This window comes from Mauremys reevesii, linkage group 1, assembly GCF_016161935.1.
Source record: "Mauremys reevesii isolate NIE-2019 linkage group 1, ASM1616193v1, whole genome shotgun sequence".
Taxonomy (NCBI): Eukaryota; Metazoa; Chordata; order Testudines; family Geoemydidae; genus Mauremys; species Mauremys reevesii.
In genome coordinates, this window is record NC_052623.1 from 330,833,292 (window position 1) to 330,854,686 (window position 21,395).

At 40.2% G+C, this 21,395-nt stretch overlaps 1 protein-coding gene across 1 annotated transcript in view; it reads right to left on the bottom strand.

Moving 5' to 3' along the window:
• Nucleotides 1-221: 221 nt before the first annotated feature.
• LOC120380997 (maltase-glucoamylase, intestinal-like) overlaps nt 222-21,395 on the bottom strand; it is a 100,666-nt gene continuing 79,492 nt past the window's right edge. The window contains exons 17-23 of the mRNA XM_039498986.1: nt 16,454-16,538; nt 12,485-12,541; nt 10,071-10,201; nt 8,371-8,459; nt 7,908-7,957; nt 4,984-5,142; nt 222-330 (exon numbers count right to left, since the gene is read on the bottom strand). Of these exons, the coding sequence (XP_039354920.1) occupies nt 271-330; nt 4,984-5,142; nt 7,908-7,957; nt 8,371-8,459; nt 10,071-10,201; nt 12,485-12,541; nt 16,454-16,538 (631 nt within the window). The 3' untranslated portion in view covers nt 222-270. The remainder of the gene's footprint in view (nt 331-4,983; nt 5,143-7,907; nt 7,958-8,370; nt 8,460-10,070; nt 10,202-12,484; nt 12,542-16,453; nt 16,539-21,395) is intronic.

Consider the following 21,395-nt stretch of genomic DNA (forward strand, 5'->3'; position numbering starts at 1 on the left):
TCTTTCATGTAGATATGTAATAGTTTGAGGTAGTTTTCATCACATAGTGACTGTTACTGAATTGTCTATAATCTTAGTATTCCTTTAATTGAAGAACTATTGAATTAAAAGCATAAAATAGTTATTTACATTCCACTAACCTATTCTGGTATTAAAAAATACATCAGGAATGTAAGCAACAAAGACTGATTTTTTTATTTTGACATTAAAATCAAAATGACATCAACATTTGAGATTAATTTATATTGAATTATACACTTTCTTAATATTCTACTGAAGTATAATGTTCAACTCCTCAGTAAGTGGTACAGAAATCTGTAGGGTGAGTTTCTGTGGAAAAAGTGAAACAAATGTAATTAAGAAATGTATGCTAAGTTAATATAAAGTTCAGCTCCAAAGCTAAGAACAAGAACATAAGTTTGAGTATAGATCACCATAAGACCTTTCACATGACTCTATAGGCAAGATGCAGCTGGTGACAAACTGGATGTAAGTTCTGAAGAGAAGTCCCTAAATTCTTTAGCACTTTGGTGAAAATTCTGGAAATTCTGCAGCAACTTCAAATAAATTAATAAAATGAATTAAATGTGAAAATTAAAAATCAAATCAGAGTAGTAGTCCCAATGTTAATTTGATACTAAATTTAATTTATTTTATGCTTTCTCCTTATTTTCAGTTTCCATTTTGCCACAGATTCTTATCTTTAGGTTTCAGAAGCAACAACCCATTATGATGAATGTGAGAAATTCATACTCAGCCTTTTTTTTTTTTCAGGTTCCCTACAAATTTGAGTACACATTGCTGCATTAACCTTGAACATCTGAACCAAGTGTAATCTCTGCAACTATGAAAGCTAGAAGAAGCAATCTTTTGTAAAATAATCAGGGCCAAATCCTGAGAGCAGCCAATGGTTAACTTCAATGCACAGCACCACTAATGATTCTGTCCATGATATTTTTCCAGAACCTCATTGTTCTGCCAGGTACAATATTTCCCTACTTTTCACCACTTGTTACCAAGAAATCTGTATATAAATAGAAATTTTCTTCTCCATAATCTACCTGCTCCTCCTGATTAACTCATCCATTAAAGCTCCAGAGCAGTGTTCGTAGTATCATACTATAAAGGCATCTCTGGTAATGAATTCTGTGAAATCAGAAATGTTGGATCACAGCATCACCAAATGAACGAGCTAGGAGGAAGCGGCTGATTATTAAATAAACTGTTTCTATTTATACACAAATACCTTAGGGTTCTAGTGTGTATTTAGGCACAGCCCACAGTAAAAGGCACTGCAGAGGCAAAATTATTTTCTGAATTCTCTAGTGCACAGGGGACGCATGCTTCCTGCTATATCCCCTCAAGCTCAAGGAGTATAGTTTAAGCCCTCAGCCATGCAGGTTCCATTCTAAGTGCAAGGATAGCAATTGTGTCTCATCCTTAGGCAAACCATACAAAGTCTCCTGTACACTGACACCCATGTCAAGTCCTGGCATATCTGTGCATTTGCAATTAGTAACAGTATAGTCCTTGTAGGATACAGAAGTAACCTATCAGAAGCCTATACAGGACTTGGAATAGATCTATTTTTTCTTCCCACCATGCTCTTTTACAGTTGTTTTTACCACTACTGTTCAGATATACTGTTCTATGAAGAGGTATTCTTCATACCAGACTGCTAATCGGAGAAGCTTTTCTTAATTATTAGAGTCAAACTTCCTAGGAAAAGCAAAGCTTGTAACATGAAATCAGTAGTTGAACATTCAATCATATTGAATCAATACCCCACAAAAGCTGCATTTAATATTTACTATTTTTTTTCTTATCAACTGGAATTTCTTTCAGACTCTCTCCCATACACAACCCCTCCCTGAGTATGAATTATTTATGTTTCTAATAGCAAGTGCCACTTCTTTGTTCTTGCCCAGCATATTTTATTTTACCAGAGCCTCAGGACTGCAAGAAAGTATTCAGGTCTGCGCTTGTTTTTGTTTGTTTTTAAATACACTAGTTGTAAGTTTCTTAGAACTCCAAAATTATGAATTTACTGCTGAGTTTTCCATAGTAGAAACAGCCTCAATCAATTGGGCAAGGCTGATGGCAAAGATGTGATGGATCTCTGGCTGGGAGAAACATATTCTGCTGTTTTAAAGTACTAGATGGTTCAATTAATGTAATTTTTGTGGGGTTGGAGACTTTGCTACCACATGCTATTGAGTGGTTATTCCTTGTATTCCTTGTTGTTTTAAATAATTGTTAGGGCTGTGAGATCTGGGGTAGCTGCCTTGTTTGTGTTTAAAAACAAAAAACATTATTTTGTAACAACTGCTGACATCTTTGTTGATCTCTTTTCATGTTTCCATGCTGTTGTACTAGGGTCTTGCTTGACTGGTTCCTTCCAAGCATATTTCTGTGGAGTTTATTCTCCTCTCCCACTCCACATTAAGTTTGTGCTGCTTTCAGCTTATTCAGACACAGTTCTGGTATTAAAAAATTTCCTTTGAAGGGATTCTGATAACAGTTATTTATGGCATTTTTCTCTAAAAGTGAGTTATCCATTTTTCTTCAAGGCAGAAACTTATTCTCTAATTTTGTTTGCTCAATGGATTTCTTCAGTAAGAATAATAAGAGTAATAAGTAGTGTAACATAGCAAAAACCCTGCATCTGTTGCTTGATGGTTTGACTATCTCTCTTTGATAGGCGTAAGCTCTTAGAAACATCTCTTTTTACCTCCACTGATGAACTATGGGAAAAATTTGGGCACCATACACCCCTTGCCAAGTGCGAAGCCCAGCTCTCTGCAGGGTGTTTGGGGATGGAGCATAGGTGGGGAGGTTACCAAGGTGGGAGGATCTACCACTGTGCTGATCTTGTCTTCCCCTGTGGAGAAGGAGGCTAAGGACATAGAGGATACTCCAATTATTGGGAGTAACCTTCGTTTCTCTTTCAAAGCCAACGAGAGGATTCCTCCATCCTCTACTTGTGGATCTCCCTTGAGACCTAGATGAGACACTCTGGTTGGGCACTGGGTTTACCACTTAGCATACTATGGTAGTTACAGCTTGAATCACTGGTTGATATTAAAACAAAACAAACATTTTAAATAGAATCATAGAAATATAGGACTGGAAGGGACCTTAATAGTTCGTTTAGCTGAGTTCCCTACACTGAGGCAAGACTACGTATTTCTAGACCAGCCCTGACAGGTGTTTGTCTAACCTGTTCTTAAAATCCTCCAGTGACAGAGATTCCACAACCTCCCTAGGCAATTTGTTCCAGTGCTTACCTACCTTGACAATTAGGCAGCTCTTCCTAATGCCTACCCAAATCTCCCTTGCTGCAATTTAAGTCCATTACTTCTTGTCCTGTCCTCAGTGGTTAAGGAGAACAAATTTATCACCTTCTTCTTAACAATGATCTTTTACATACTTGAAGACTGTTATGTCCCCTGCTCTCTGGCTTCTTTTCTCCAGAAGAAACAAACCCAGTTTTTTCAATCTTTCCTTGTACGTCATGATTCACAGACCCTTAATAATTTTTGTTGCTCTCCTCTGGACTTTCTCCAATTTGTCCACATCTTTCCCGAAGTGCAGTACCCAGAACTGGACATAATACCCCAGTTGAGACCTTAGTAGTGCTGAGTAGAGTGGAAGGATTACTTCTAGGGTCTTGGTTACAGCACTCCTGATAACACATCCCAGAATGATGTTCACTTTTTTGCAACAGTTACCTTGTTCACTCATATTTAGCTTGTGATCCATTATTGCCCCCAGATCCTTTTCTGCAGTACTCCTTCCTAGACAGTCATTTCCAATTTGTATTAGTGCAATTGATTATTTCTTCTTAAGTGTAGTACCTTGCATTTTTCCTTATTGATTTTCATCCTATTTATTTCAGACCATTTCTCCAGTTAGTGAAGATCATTTTGAATTCTAATCCTATCCTCCAAAGCACTTGCAACCACTCCCAGCTTGGTATCATCTGCAAATGTTATAAGTGTATTCTCTTTGCCATTGTCCAAATCATTTATGAAGCTATTGAATAGAACCAGACTCAGGTTTACATGTGAAGATAGGAAAACACCCACTAAATTAACCATATCAATTTTTCTTGGACATTCTGGGCACTCATTTTTGATAAAAATATCTGAAACATGTGCCTACTCCATTCGTTTTTTAAGTAGCTGCTAAATAACATTGTGGAAGATTTTCTCATGCTGTTGGAATAATGTAACACAATGAAGAGTCCTGTGGCACCTTATAGACTAACAGATGTATTGGAGCATAAGCTTTCGTGGGTGAATACCCACTTTGTCAGACACATGTATTCACCCACGAAAGCTTATGCTCCAGTACATCAGTTAGTCTATAAGGTGTCACAGGACTCTTTGTTGCTTTTTACAGATCCAGACTAACATGGCTACCCCTCTGATACATAACACAACAGCAGCAGCAGCTAACATTTCTCCATAGCTCTAAGTATGGCGTGACTATCATAATACTAGAATAACTTGTAGAAATTTGTCATTTTATCACCGTTTTATAAACCTGGAAATGTAGGCTTGTGTAAGTGATAGACACAAGATTAGAAAGACAAGGTAGGTGAGCAGACTTTTCCCTGACCTGAAGAAGAGCTCTGTGTAGCTTGAAAGCTTGTACCTTCTTCCCACAGAAGTTGGTCCAATAAAATATTACCTCACCTACCTTGTCTTTCTCATATCCTGACCATTCACAACACAGCTAAAAACACAGCAGACACAAAATAAGACAGATGTGTGTGTAATGACAAGAGAGAAATTGTCCTGTAACATAACCCAGGAAGTCTTCCATTCTTAAGTTAACCTCATGCACAGGTTTTTTTTTGTTTGGTTGTTTTTTTTTTAAAGAAACAGGACATGAATGGGAAACTATTAACATTGTTCATTGGGTTTGGGGAAAAGCCTATGAAAAATCATTTTTATAATTTGTCAGCACAACTCTTACCCCATTTTCCTGATATTGTAGGTCATTGCCATGGATGACATTTCCATTCAAAACAATGGCATTAGGTCTTGAAGTCACACCAAGAACCTGAACTGTGTTGTATATCAGAGAATCAACTCCCCGGTAGCCATTTTTAACAATCTTTGTCCTCATCTGGCCCTACAATAATTCAGAAGAAGGAATTTTAGATTAATAGTAACTCACTGGAAATTATTAATACTTGTTCTATTGTTGTATCTTATTGTTTTACTCCATACAGAATGTCCTATAAAGTATACAAATTTTAAAAATAGAAAGGTGAAGAATAGTAATAGTTTCACATTGGGTTTCATATAGAATAAGATTTTACATATAATTAAAAGCCAGCAAAATAAGAAATAAAATAAATATTTACAGTACATATATGGAATCTTCTTGCACCTCTTTCTGTTATTTTTGTAGCACTGGTTCTAATACCCCACTCCGATATTACATTTGTAGGTGCAGTACCAGAATCTAGACAAGTAGTTTTACTTAGTTAGTTTAAGGCAAGTGTAGCAATTATTTACGGTATACATCAGGGGTAGGCAACCTATGGCAAAGGTGCCGGAGGCGGCACCCGAGCTGATTTTCAGTGGCACTCACACTGCCTGCGTCCTGGCCAACAGACCAGGGGCCTCTGCATTTTAATTTAATTTTAAATGAAGCTTTTTAAACATTTTAAAAATCTTATTTACTTCACATACAACAGTAGTTTAGTTATATGTTACAGACATAGAAAGAGGCCTTCTAAAAACATTAAAATGTATTACTGGTACGCGAAACCTTAAATTAGAGTGAATAAATGAAGACTCGGCACCCCACTTCTGAAAGTTTGCCGACCCCTGGTATACATGAAGTGTTTTCCAGTTAATGTTTTCTGTGTACATTTGGTACCATATATTTAATCTGATATTTTTATTATCATAATAGTGCAAGTTATACAAACTCTTTAGTCGTCATATTTCACAACTTTAAAGACATTGAGGGACCATATTGTTTCTAGGGAGCTGTATTTCCTAGACTTGTAATATTGTATACTTGTAACCAAGAAGGCTTTACATTACTTAAATGAAAATATAAATTTGGGGGACTAACTCTGCAGTCCTTACTTGGGAAAAACTCCTTAATGAGTCCTGAGGAAGTGCTGCAGGATTAAGACCTGTATTTGTAGGTAAATATTTTGCAAATTGAAAGTAGAGAGAAGGTTGTTTTTATTTTTATAAATGTTCCACTAGAATTAGATGTGATGGAATTATGCATCAGTAGTGTCTCTCATATATATATATGAATGAATATACAGTATACACCGAGGAGACTCATATGTTTTAATGTCACACATTTGTCATACATTTGTAATGTAGAATGACTTTTTTTATTTTAACTTCAGTATACTGGTAATAAAAACTTGACATCGGAGGTTATCAGAATACAGATAGGGATTTCAGGCAAAATCAAATATGAGCAATGAGAAATGGAAGCATCACTAAGTCAACACTCATATTTGCACATTTAATATAAAACTGTTTGCTCTTTTTCTGTAGTCTGCCTACAGTAAATTGCTAAATACAGAATACAGAAAACTAAAGTAATTTTTTCCTCCTTTACATCAAGTGAAAATGCCATTTTTCTTAAGACAACAAGATTTAAAAAGTGGAATTGTTCTCAGTGCATTCAAAGGAAACAGAATTATATAATGAACCTTAAACACTGGGCAGCATTTGCTGGAATGCACAAGAAAATAGTTGATACTATTCTATTTACAAAACTACCCATCAATTTATTATAATCTGCTATCACTACTAGAAGGAATAATTCTAAGAACAGTATCACCCTTGCAAATTAAGTATAATTTAATTCCTCCAAATAACTTCTACTGATGACAAACTTTTGGGAATGTATGATCTGAAAACCATACCAGTATTCACAATATAGATTCAAGTAGACGCTAGGTTATTTTCCCCATTTTCTGAATTATTTAAGTCTTCACCAATAAACCTGGTATGTCATAAATATTTCCTCCTAGAGACTGAATTATAGCTATGTAATGGGGTTTACAAACGACATCCTGAGCATAGGCAGAAGGGAAAGGAGAATCTTTCCTCCTTATAATCAAACAGCTTGATCACTCCACCCCCAAGAAACTCAATAGGTGCCAGAACTGCCAATCATGGAGACAGGCAACCAGAGCTGGGACCAATAGAGAAAATAAGACCTGCTATAAAGGAGAGAGACCCAAGAGGGAGAAGGAGGCAGAAATGACTGACATAGCAAAGAGGCAACAGCCCTGTGCCAGGCTGCCTCTGAGAAAGCAACCAAGAGACAGGAGGAGACTGAAAGCCCTGGACCTGAAATGCTCATAGACTTAATTTTTAAACACAGTGAGACTCAGTCTTTGCTTCTAGAGCCGCATGTATCAGCACTTTAGACACTAACTGGTTCTCAGAAAGATTCAGTGGAAAATTATTCACAGGAACCATCACAGTGCCGGGAGTACTGAATAGATGACAGCATGAGTTTCCTACTGCACCCACATGGGAAAGAAATTGTAAAAGATGCAGGCATCTCCTGCAGGTCAGAGTAACATCTCCTTTCACCTAGCAGCCAAAAGCAAGCAGGTGAGAGTGGGGAAAGAGATTGCCTCCCTCCCAGAAGCTATGACTAGGGAAAAAGGAGGAGAGGTGAAGAATGTATTGTCAGAGTCATCTCATGATGTCCCATCAATACACTATATATCCTGGTAGCATGACATGACACAAATATTGTAATGCAATATAACAATGTGATTATTTTGTAGCTCTCTCTAACTTTGTTTGACAAAGTGGCTCACCAACTTCAGATGTTGAATATTGGCACCATAACAAAGTTATTCAAAGATAAGTACCAAAATACTTGTTGCTACTTACTTCACTGAATGTATATTTGGCCAAGAAATAGACTTCCTTTTCGATGGAATCTGTCAAAACACAGGAGTCATGATATTAAGATATACAGAGTTGAATTTAGTAGTAGCCAGTGAATAAGAACAGACAGACTTTTTGGCTGCCTGTTCAAATGCTACCTATACATCTTCAATTCTTCTGCAATAATCTAAGGTAATTTCATAGGAAGTTGAAACCTAATTACTATCTTTTTATTCTTGATGTGCTTGTTCTGATCTCATGCCAATGCTATATGAGTGTAGTGCCATTGACTTCAGTAGCATCACTCATGATTTGTACCAGTGTGAGATCAGGATCAATTTTCCTGTCACTTACACCAATATAAATCAGGAGTAACTCCAGCTAAATCAATGGAGTCACACTGGTGAAAAATTGATATGAGGACAGTCAGCCCCCCGACTGTTTTGCAGTAGTGTGACAAACTTACCAATAGAATCACCATCATCCCAGAAGAGGGACCCAGAGGCTTCTCCTCGTTCATCCAGAGCAATAAGAAGTCCAAATGGGTTCAGACGGCTGATGAGAAATTCAATGAGAAGGATCAATCAATATGAAGGTACTTTTTCTCCCCCTCACAATAAAACTAGAAATGTTGTAATTTCTACAAATTATTAAATCAGATTTTACAACAATAAAAAGAGACCAGAATGTCGACATGCTCACAAAGATGGATCCTTTGCTGGAGCTGCTGAGGAAGAAGACACTAGGTATCCTTCTGTGGTGGAGGGGGACCTCCCTCAAAAACGTTGCTGAGGACAAGACCCTCCCTTCTTTGGCAGCTTTGATGTGCCAGTTATCAGGCAGTCTGGGGGATAACTGAGCTCCCCCACAAGGCTCAGATTGCCTGCTGCATTGTGTGTTGCAGTTTCCCATCCCACCTGCTCTTTATATTGGTTTTTCAGTGTGGTTCAGGCATGGTCAATTATTTCTTGGGCTGTGTTTGTCTGTAACTACCATTTTGCTCTGGCTATATGCAAGCCACCTCTTGGTATTAGGAAGAAATTTTCCCCTACAGCTGATTGGATGAGCAGTTAGGACCTTTCTACTTTCCCCAGAGTATTTGGTAGTTCCAGGTAAGAGTGGAGTGGAGATCTAAAGTTTACTCTTTTGCCATATATTTATTGCAAATAAGAAGTGACTGGCCGGCTAATGCAGCAGATGCATTGGCCTCTCTAGTCCCAGCTACCAGACTAAGAGTAGGTTTTGGCTGGATCCTGCACTGGTAGGTCAAGACAGTGAAAAGCTTCTCTCAGTGGTTCTCAAACTTTTGACTAAAGCCATCCACCAACTGCATTTTTGGGTGGGGGGGGGCAGTGTATCATTACATATATGCACATTCTTTCCTGGCATTGCAACCCTAATCCCCACCTGGTGTGGAGGCTAGGCCCAGGCAAGGTGGGTGGAAAGTAAGCCCATCCTGCACTCACCCCACAGTGGTGGCTCTGTTTTATGGAGCTGGCTCCCCATTCTAGGTTTAGCCTGACCACCTCTATGTCACGACATCCAGCCCTTGATATGGTGACTCATCTAGAAACTTCTCAAGACCCATTATTAGGTTGGGACCCACTGTTTGGGAAATACTGTTCTAGATGCTTTACAGACTGGGGAATCCCTTGTGTGGGCCCTCATACAACACAAGAGCAACTGGTGGATTAAGCAAAGGCTTAATCCCCTGTTCTATCAGGATTTGGCTAAGTGCAGTTTCCCTTATTTGCAATATACTTTGATGCCATCTAGCCATACCATACTGGACTATTTGATTGCCAGGTTGATTGCTTGCTAGCCTTATTTGTCACCAGTGAATGCCGACTTAAGAAAAGTTGTACCCGTTGCTCACCACACTCATCATGTGTGTGTCTTATCCCCATTGGTGTCCAAGCATATAAACTTGGTTTGAAAATAAATTATTTCAGCTGAAGATTTCAAGAGATATGGCCAAGTGCTTAAACTAAAATTTAAACTTTACACCGGAGGGGTTTCTCTCTTATTACTTATTAATATTTTGTTTATTTGAAGGATTTCAGCATGACAAGAATAAAGCTATCTACCCCTTTACCCTGCAGAATCCCTGAACAGAAAAATATGGTACAGCCTTTTGAAATAAATATATTATTCTATGGTAGTTACCTCCGAGTAGTAGTTGTGGCTGGTGCTTGTGTTGGCAGAATGTAACCTCCACGGAGAAAGAGTGGGATCTTGTCCAATGGGGCATCAACAGTAACATATTTTCTGTGCCAGGAAGCTGGCACTTTATCACCCTACCACAGAAACAAATACAGTTCAAAGCTCTTTAGTTTAAATCCAGATACTGTTATTAATTACCATTCAGCTATGAAACACATCTGGATTTACACTGATGTAAGTGAGATAAGAACCTAGCCCTGGAATAAAACCTTGGAATTCAGTGGCATTTCTTCAGATTTGCATCAGTATCTAACAGAAGCTGGACCTTGAAGTTATGCATAAGTGGCACACCAAGGACAGAACAATCATGAATAAGATACGGTGAATCATCTTAAAAATTGTGTCATTGTTCAGTATCTTGTGAAAAACTTGTAAATAGTCTCTAAGCAGAAAGCAAGAGAGTCTTGTTAATCGTTTTAGGTATGGAAGCTGTTACATTTCAGTTTTGCAGTAAGAAATTTATAGTCATTTGGAATGAAAACTTTGTTAAATTTTCTTCAGTCTTTGAAGCAAAACAGTATCATAGTAATTCAAGACCACCACACTCTTTGTCTAGAAAAAGTCCATTCAGAATGCTGGTGCAAAGATCGTTGTCCTAGCCCATCACTTTGACCATATCACCCCTCTCTTTCCATCTATTCATGGGCTTCCTCTTCTCTACCGTATCAAATATAAGATATTTATCTTCACTTTCAAGTATTTTGATGACCTACCTCCACCTTTCTTATCTCTCGTTTTATACCGAAAAGTTGTCTCCTGCCTCTGATTGTCCCATGATGGCAGCCTCCATTGCCTTTGTGCTTTCTCCCATGCTTGGGCATAGTTCCCCGTAAATATCAGCAAAACCAATTTATTTTTCTCCAACACCCTCCTTAAAACTTTAAGTACTGCCATAACACTCAGCTGAGAGGTGGGAGTTAGGAAATACTTTTGCTTGGTTTGCTGACAGTTTGAAAACAAACACACACACACAAAAAGTAAAAAGAAAAAAAAAGTGACTCAAACAAATTATTAAAAAAAAGTTCAAGCCAAAAAATGAAAACAAAATTTCATTTGGAGTTAATATAAATGTTTTGTTGGACCTGAAATGAAACAGTTTGATTTTGAGTTTTAACTTAAAAAAATTTTGAAGGAAATTTCTAAACAAAAAAAACCCCATTTCAAATCAAATTGAAAATGTCAAAATGAAACAGGATTTTTTTTAGGATTTGCTTAAAAAACCCACACAGTTTGGTGAAAATGACATGTTTTTAAATGCAGATTTAGTGACGCTGAAATGTTTTTCACAAAAAAGGTTTTGGCTAAAAATTTTTACCCAGCTCTATTAAGAGGTGAAGTTACCAATGTGAGCTGAAGGCTGAATCGTGTAGGAATGAGTCCTTATTGAAGGAGAAAGGGGAGAAATAACTTTGACCCTCATCCTGGAGCCACTGGCTGAATGTGGAAAAATTCACCTATGAAAAAAAGGCTCCAAGTGATGATTCTTTAAGAATAAAAATGTCTATGGTTCCAGGCCACTAACATTTTTCTTCTTACCCATCCCCTATTTGTAACTGCTCAGGATAGTTAACATTAGCCTTAAACTTCTGGGGTGGAATTTTCAAAGGTGCTTAGCGTTGGCCTAAGTCTTCTCTTATTGAAGTCAAAATGAGTTTCACCATTGACTGCAGTAAGAGCAGAGGTAGACCAGTTCAAAGCAGTTTTGAAAAGTCAACCCTTAGGTAATGGAACTATGTATACAGTAACTGAGGATCTAGAGCAAACACTAAACATTTTCAAGACCCAAGATTTGTGGTCAGCTGGAATGGATTTGCTTGCTTGTTTGTGTTTTGTAACTTGGATTGTTCAACGCTTCTCTGGGACAATATTTCGGAAGCCTCAGCCTCATCTGTCAGATTGCCCTTCACAGTTTTTATGCCAAAATTATTGTTGTGTGCAAAGTTTTGTATTACTGTGTGCAATCTGCAGTCAGGTGTGCAAATCACATAAATATATATCCACCTGATTTGTATGCATGAAAGCAGTGTAGCATGCAAATCTGAAACTTATGAATGCAAATAAAAATAGAAACCCTGACAATTGTAGACATGATTTTATAGGCTGCTCTTGAAAATTCAGCCCACTGTGTCTTAGTGCTGTATAAACCAAAAATAGAAAATAAAATGCTACTGAAAGCTGGGTAATTTTCGTGCTCAATTAGCCAGCCTGGTGCAGAAGTTTGTTTTTTTCTGGATTTTTTCACCACAGATGCTTTGGAAAAAGATACTGCTGAGCAGTGCTAAAATTAATTTGACTTAGACTGTAATATTTTAAATTATGTTCAAACTGTAAGAATTGTAAGCTTTTAAAATACATACTGTATAGTAGTCAAACCAGGATGCTTCAGGGAAATATACATCCACCGATCTTGCTCCCTGTAATTGTCATAAAAGTAGTTAAACTATTTTTTCACATTTTTGACAGTATATTGCTAAATTAATTTTTTGTTTTGTGCTTAAATATCTGTATACGAAATATCCCTTTAAGGTAAAATCTTGGATATTAATAAGTGTTACTAATGTGACACTAATACTAGATCTGACTAATCTAGCAGTGCTTGCCAGCTGCCTGCATCATGCTGAATTTGGCTCATTTCAGGTCTATTGGATGAGTCCATGGCACTGTCAGATTCATTATTTTAGCCCAGTATCCATGCTGCAGGCCCTGATCTGGCAAACACCAATGTATATGACTTCTGTGGGACTAATCCCATGCTTAGAAGTTTTGCACGTGTCAATGCCTTCAGGATCAAGGCCTTAGGTTGGATAATGAGTGAGGTTACACAGATGTTGATGACACTACTTGAGGGGAAAGGCTCCTTATAAGGGGTAGGTAGAGACACCCAGTTTGGATTGCTTGACTCCTCCCAGGGGGAAGTGACAGGAAGCAAGGTTACAAAGATCTCTCTGCCTATAACTCTTCTTTACAATATTTTACAGTGTTATTCTAATAGGTAATTTATTGCTAACTGCACAATTACTACTTTATATTTGGTGACATGTTTATTATTGAGTTTCAGAGAAAAAGTCATGTTAATTCTAAAAGTGCTTAGTATAGGATTACGCTAGGAAAAAGTTTGAATCAAAAGAAGTAGATATGTATGTTCTTGGATCAAAATAGACTCTTATTCTCATGTATAAAATCTCCTAGACTCTCCACATGCACATCTCCCCTTTCCATGCAGAACCAGGGTTCAGCTGCCAGGGAACAGGTGGACCATGGGAGCTAGAGGCAGCATGGATGGTCCTAGTCAACCACAGATCCAATAGTTTGGGGTAGGAATCTATAGTTTTCCCCCCCACCCATGGGAAGATATTTCCTTCCTAGAGCCTCCTTTCTTGGATTTTTAAAGCAGGAGGAGATGATCTGACCCATTACTTACAAAGTAATCTGCAGAAACATGCAATTACCATGAAGACACGTGAGTAAATCTTGAAAATTTTACATCACATATGGGAATAAGCACATATTGCACAGATAGCTGACCATATAATTTGAAGTGCCCGGCCTATTTAACTGAGTACAAAATAAATAGTGTAGTGGTGATTGGAAATCTATTGATAGAATGGGAGTATGACAAAGTCACCCATCTGAAATGTTTAATGGAAAACTCTTGAAGTTGCCATCATGCCTGGGCAAATTTAAACAAATTGAAGGAACGTCTAAGAATTTATTGATTTATTAAAGCATGAAAGTCTTCAGTTAGACACAAGAATTAATATACTGGATCAGAACCAAAGTCCCTCTACTCTAGTCTCCTGTCTGAGAGTGCCCATGACCAGATCCTTCACCCCCCAAAAAGTGCAGTAATCTCACAGTAAGCAGCTGCATGGCAATCTGACCCTCCCCAGGTCTCATCATTAGAGATTGCCTTAAATTCCGAAGCATGAGATTCAATACCCCTTCTAAAATTATAACAACTCTGATAGCCATAAGAATGTTCAATACCGGTTTGATTCTTGTTAAGTTCTTGACCTCAACAACTTCCTGAATCTAATCACACATTGTGTGAAAACAAATTTTCTTTATCAGTTCGGAATATGCCACCTTTTAATGTTATTAAAAGTCCCCTTGTTTGTGTGATATGAGATAGGGAGAACAGAAGTCCCTGATCTGCCTTCTCCAGACCATTCACAATTTTATATACTTTTATCATATCCCATCTTACTCATCTCCTCTCCAAGATAAACACTCCTAGTTTTTTTGCTGTCTCTTCATATGAGAGTTTTTCCCAGGTCCCTGATCGTGCTTGTCACCCTTCTCTGAACTCTCTGTGAACTCCCCCATTACTACAGTCACTAGCTGTTAAGAATATATAGAGAGGCTATTTGAAAATGAAGGACTCCAAGAGGGCTCAGTGGTGAGCCCCCAGTGGTAAAAATGATTTGATACATACGAATAATAATTTATCTTTGAACTTCAGAGGCACAAGTTTAAGAGAAAAATGTGTGGCAAACAGCAGCTTGCTTGGGGCTAGACCTACAAAAGGGACTTAGATTCAGTTTTGAAAGGCCTAATGCATAGGCATCCTGAAGCCTAGGGGATTCCACAGCCCTGAGTAAAGCACCCAGGCTCTCTATAGAATGCATGGGGAGAGTTAAGTACCTAAGAATAGGATTCACAAAAACCAACAAGCTGCATGGGGAGTAGCCTAATGCTGAGGAAAGGCATCCCAGGTAAGCGCTCTAAGCACTGAACTATAACAATATAAGGGGGCCACTGCTGCCATAACCACCTCTTTGTCCTCCTCCAGCTGTGCTTTGTGTGGGGACTTATTCCAAACAGGAATTTACATTACTACAAACATAACTATTCATAATGGCTCAACCCCTCTTCCCAGTGCTCACCCAGCCTTGCTGCTAAGTATCAAGAAAGTGGTAGTGTGGGGAAGTGTCAAAAGGTGTTGTGCCTGCTCTGTTGCATGGTCTACTGGCCAGCATGGCTCTGCTTGGCCTGGCTGAGTCTCCCCTTCACTTATGGCCCCTTAAGTCCAGATGTTCAAAACATCCCCCCCTTCTGTGCTCCAATGTAGTAAGTCCTGCATAGTCTTTCAAAAGAAAACTCAGACTTATGAAGTCTTTGTCCCAGTTTCAGATGGGCCCAGCTCCTCCTTCCTGAAGGTCTATCCTCTATTTAAAGTTTCATTTCTCTCACTCCAGTCCCAAGGTGGGCACAGCCCCTCCTCTCTTTGAGGGTCTGTCTTCCCCTCAAGGTTCAACCACCCTTCTGTTCCAGTTCCAGCCTAGGGACAGCCCTTCCTCCCTGAGATCCAACTTCCTGACCCTCCCCCATTATCGCCTGCCTGTAGTTTGGTCTTCTTCATGGGTCATCCCCAGTGGTATCTTCTGCCTGCTAACTCAGAGCCCTGCAGGAGGCTTCTTATTCCCTGCAGTGTCTGCAGCTATCTGTCAACAACCTGCAGCTGTCTCCCCTGTTCTAAAGCCCAGGTGCCCTCCATTAAGTCTCATTGGGCAGCAAGTACAGACTAAGCAAACCCGCTCCACAGCTGGTACTTCAGACTCAATGGTAGAAAAGAATCGGTGGTCCTAATGGCCTCACACAACAGGGGGAAATGTCCTGTGCATCCACAGGACTGTGCTTTTTTTAAACCGATCAGATAGTAACTAACTAGTGTTGTCATTAGAGAGACAAGGTGGGTGAGGTAATATCTTCTGTTGGACCAACTGCTACTGGTGAGAGAGACAAGCTTTTGAGCTATATAGACTTGAAGAGCTCTGTGTAGCTCGAAGGCTTGTGTTTCTCACCGACAGCAGTTGGTCCAATACAAGATATTACCTCAACCACCTTGTCTCTCTAATATCCTGGGACCAAAATGGCTACAACACTATATATAACATTGTCATTATCAGCTTAACAGAAGGACTTTGATTTCATTTGGATTTGGTGTTGGGAAACTCCTAGCATATTCTTTCACAAGTTCCAATTCCAAGATTTTTTGGGCAGTTGTAATTGGAGGTTAGTTTAACAGCTTTGTCCACAAGTTGGCAGCCATTCTATATCTGTTTCTCTATCATGGTTTTTCTTCTTCCTGCTTCTGAAATCTACAATCCCTTTACCGCTACAGATGGCATCCTTCAGGGACATCTGCAACACAAGACGCGGCAAGTAGGAGAATCCAGCCTGTATATGTATAGTTGTACTTTCTGTACAGCTAGGTGTGTTTGTGAAACTGAGTCCTCAGGGATTGAGAGTGGATAAAAAAGTGGATGGTGTAAATATACTAATCTCTTTGGTTCCTATATAATAACATTTTAAAATTAGAATACCTCTTGAAGAACTGGAGCAATCATAAAAGCTGGTCCCCAAAGGAAAGCTGTATCTATTCCATGAGTCTGGTGATCAGAAGTAAATCTAGGTTTGAAGGAAAGATTCCCGTTATTAATTAAAAAAAATTTTCTCCCAAAGAACTTCAGAAACATTTTGATCCTGTGATATCGCTTACTGCACCAACAGTCTCTGGTTTTCTACTTTAGTGTGTTCCATCAATATCCAGATACCTTTTTCATAACTGATAGCAAGAAGTTTTGGTTTCTCTTTTCCCAGCCTTTAGGATCAATAACTTAGACCTCATCCATGCTGGCAATAATATATTGTTAACTGAAACATGATTTAAAACATAGTTCAACACAATTTTCCTGGCCAACATAGTCAAGTCACATCTATTTTACATGAAATCATGTATTTGTTTTTGTACTAGGCTCTTAACTAGTCTAGAATACAGTTTGAGAAAAGTTTATACTCCAGGCAAACCATATTTGAATGTATTACATGCTAACCATGTTTAAGAACAGTATAGCTAAAATAATTCTATTGCCACTGTAAATAATGCCTTAGTATGTAAACAGAAGAAAGTCTTTTGTTATCAAACCTGATTACCTGAGGAGAGAATCTAGAATCTAGATGGCTAACCCAGTACCAATGGCCCTGTGGAGAAGCAGGCTACTCAACTTAGTTCACAGATACACACCATACCTGAACTGCCACCTCCAGGCAAGACCCAGCCTGCTCAGACTACCCCATTGGTAAGAAACATCCAGCTGTTCATCCTACTCCCTCAGTAAAGTACTAGCAGGGAGCCTAAAGCACCACTTTGGCAGCCACGTGTTTGGGCACCAGACTATTCTGGCCTCCTGTGAAGTACAGGCTTCGGGGGATCAAAAGAGCCACTTGGTTTTCAAAACTTACACATGCCAATGGAATTCAGATCTGCCAATCACCTGGGCAGAAGAGCAGCCTGGAGAAAATGCATGAAAACATCCCTCACCTCTCATAAGGTGCAAGCATGATATACATTATTTTTAAAACCTTCCTTCCCCATCAAGCTCCAGACTCTCCAACTCCCTCCAAACTGTACCTCACAGAAATATCGATCAGCCTTTGCTGAACAACAACATTCCCCCAGCCAGGGGCGGCTCTAGACACCAGCGCGCCAAGCAGGCGCGGGCGCGCTCCGACCTTTCGGGGGCTGGCATGGCTGCGGACTTCGGCGTCTCTCCTCTTCCCTCGGCTCCGGTCCGCGCTCAGCCGCGCCTGCGGTCAACCACCGGGGCCGGAGGGCCTGGCATGCCAGGCCTGCTCAACCGAGCTGCGCTCAGAGGGCCCGGGAGGGGGACGGGAAGGGACCGGGGCGGCGCGCGCGCAGGCGCTGCAGCGCTGGGCTGATTTCTGGAGCCCCAGCAGGCACAGAGCTGCTGGGGAGCTCCTCCTGTAGCTATGCTAACTTCAGCATTCCTGAATTCATTGATCTGGATATTCAAGTGGACGACAACAGACACGGGTAGATTTTAAGTGGCAGGCTGCAACTTTATTAAAATGTAACATCAGAGAGGGGCACTATTTGCCCATCTGTCATGTTTGATACATTTTAGAATACCGCATTACTCCTCAGCCAAGAGAAACATCTGTGAATTCTAATACACACCTGGCTGCTTGTGGGACTAACCCTGAAGGCATTGAAAAAGGGCAACACCAAATGCAGAGGGTACAGCATTCACTAACCCTGACAGAACCTATATAGTTATGGGATGTCTATCATTTTCTCTGCACGCATCAGCTCTACACCATCCCTCCAATAATTTCCTCACCACAAATCCTCTACGTGGGTCATGGACTCCCACTAAAAGGATAAACCAGTTGGGCAACCCAATGTAGTGGATTAAGCCAATCCACAGCAGGCTAAAGACAGAGCATATCAACCCACCTAATGTTTGGGGCTGGGCCAATGACATTGGAGACCTTCCCAAATTCTGTGAATTCAGTGAGGTTGGCCAAGCAAGCCCTTCAATCATTAGGGCAAAAGGTATTTTCAGCTAATCCTGTAGTTAACCATAGCCATGGTTCCACAATGGGTGAGACTTCACCTGTGGGGCTCAGCTAGCACACAGTGCACATTTCTGGAATCTATTGTCCTGAAAACAGCATAGAGCATCTACAATGCCATTTTCAACCCTGGACACATGTACTGCACACACACACAAATGTAAAACAAAAGGTGACGCAACACAAATGCCCTCACTAGCTTCATTACCCATGCCAACTTTGCTGACTGTTGATTCGCTATGTGGACCACTGCTTGGTTGTCTAGTTGTCCCTTGGGGACCTCTAATGCCCTTTCTCTCTCCAGACCAGCCATTCACATCTCCCTTACATCATGGATGGAGTTAATGAGCTACATCTGCCATAAAGAATCAGCAGAACTTCTGCAGTTTTATGCAAGTTCTAACACCAGCTGACAGTTTAGGTGAACAGAAGAGCATTACCCCTGTTCAGGGGCTGCTCCAGGCCCCAGCATGCCAAGCGCGTGCTTGGGGCGGCATGCTGCGGGGGGCGCTCTGCCGGTCGCCGGGAGGGCGGCAGGCGGCTCCGGTGGACCTCCCACAGGCGTGCCTGCAGAGGGTCCGCTGGTCCCGTGGCTCTGGTGGACCTCCCGCAGGCGTGCCTGCGGGAGGTCCACCAAAGCCGCGGGACCAGCGGACCATGGGACCACGGACCCTCCGCAGGCACGCCTGCGGGAGGTCCACCGGAGCTGCCTGCCACCCTCCTGGTGACCGGCAGAGTGCCCCCCGTGGCATGCCGCCCTGCTTGGGGTGGCGAAATGTCTAGAGCCGCCCTTGCCCCTGTTACATAGACCATGAAACCGATAGAGTAAACAGCAATGGAGACAGTCTTGGGGATCTGATATTTTCCAGTGAATACAAGGTTTCCCTCCTAAACTATTCATTTGCACATGTGATCATGATACTCTAGTGGTTAATCCAGAATCTCTACAGCCTACCATGACCTCATAGCTAAAGGAGCTCTTCCTAAGATCAAGTGGAAGAGGCCTGTATTTTCAATATTTACAGTCCCAAGTTCTGTCTCCGGTAATGACTGTGGTGGCTGAATACATACACACAAGGAGCATATTATTGTTGGAAAGTAATGTCTCTTAACTGAAAATCGGGAGCTGATACACTGAGGAGGCTCATATGTCCTTCCAGCAAAGGCTGCAGTGTCTTTCATGGCAAATCCATAAGAATGGCCATACTGGGTCAGCCCAAAGGTTCATCTCGCCCAGTATCCTGTCTTCAGACAGTGGCCAATGCCAGGTGCCCCAGAGGGAATGAACAGAACAGATAATCATCAAGTGATCCATCCCCTGTCACTCATTCCCAGCTTCTAGCCAAGAGGAGATGCCACTATATCCAGGGTGGAAAAGAGAACTACCCTCTCCTTTGAAGATGATGCAGCACACAAAGTCCTATTTCAGAAAAACTGAAGCTTCCCTGAGAGTACATTCAAGTATTATTGGCTTTCTCTGCAAGCCTTTCAATCTACGTTGCCTAAATTAATTGACATTTGTCAAATGGCTGCAGAAACTGACCAGATCTCTGACTGCCAGACACAGAGCTGGTATTACATAATTGATTCTTCATACTGAAGATGTAACACTACTTAATTTTAAACACAGTCCTTTGACAGTAAATATTTTACACATCAGTCATCAGACAAAGAATAAAAGTAATTGTCTTAGTTACCTGTAAGACATGGTCTTATTTAGGTCTGGCTGGAAAACAAGAGTTCTATTTTGCAAAATAATTTGAGTTTCATCATTTGTTTTCAATTGGCATCAGAACAAAACCTAGACCTTTTGAATTTTTTTGTTAAAAGAAAGAGAAAAAAAGGGGGAAATGGGAGGAACACACATCATAGGCAATAGCCAAGCTGAGTAGCTGATTCGTATTTAGTCAGGAAGGTAAAAATGAGAGAGAGAAAGAGAGAGACCCCAGAATATCCAATAGCCAGGACGCTCACATGGGATGCAGGAGACTCTAAGTTCCTGCTCCGAATCAGACAGAGCAAAAGTAAAGCATCAATCCCCAGTAACCACTGGGCTATTGGGTATTCTGGGGTCTCACTCTCATTTTGACCTTCCTGACCAAATATGAATTAGCATTTTCTAACAGAAAAATGTTTAATCAAAAAATTCCTGACCAGCTCTAACGGTGTCATCGCCACCTTTGATTTCCTTCAGTTATTTCAAAATGTATACGACATTGCTAAAGTTTCCATACCCTGACTTTATTTGGTTTTATTGCTTAGGAAAGGATTCTCTCAATGGTATCTGTGGCATCATGCCTCTATATGTGCATAGCATATCGTACCTGATCCTGAAGGAGTTCAGTATTGTAGTAATTCCAAAAGAACTGAGCAAAAGAACCATGGCAATTGAAAAACAAAGGGAAATGTACCCAATGTTCTTTTTTTTTTAAATAGTGCAGAGTTTGGGAGAGTATACTGAGCCAAAGGTTAATGTGTCTGAGGGCTTGCTCCAGGCTCCACCTCATTGGGTGTGTGACAGAAAACTTTCAGTAAGAAACTTTGCTTGATAAAGACATTTATATTCTTATTAAAAATTTATGTGCTGCAAGAAGAAGGGATTTAAGAAGGGAATCCATTTACTTTTCTTCCTGCAACAGTCCCAGTACCTCAGACATATATGAAATAACAAGCTATCATTTGATTTTTTTTTAACAGTGTGTTTATAAAGATGATTCCTTCAACAGACTGAAAACAAACAACACAGGTTGTGTGTTTAGGGCTTTTCAGAGTGTCTGTCAGGAGATCATCATACACCAGGATACACCACAGCTGATCTTGCAACCATGAGCATAAATCAGGCACGCAAATGAACTCACTCGTGTTGAAAATGTAGGCCCTTCTACTCAT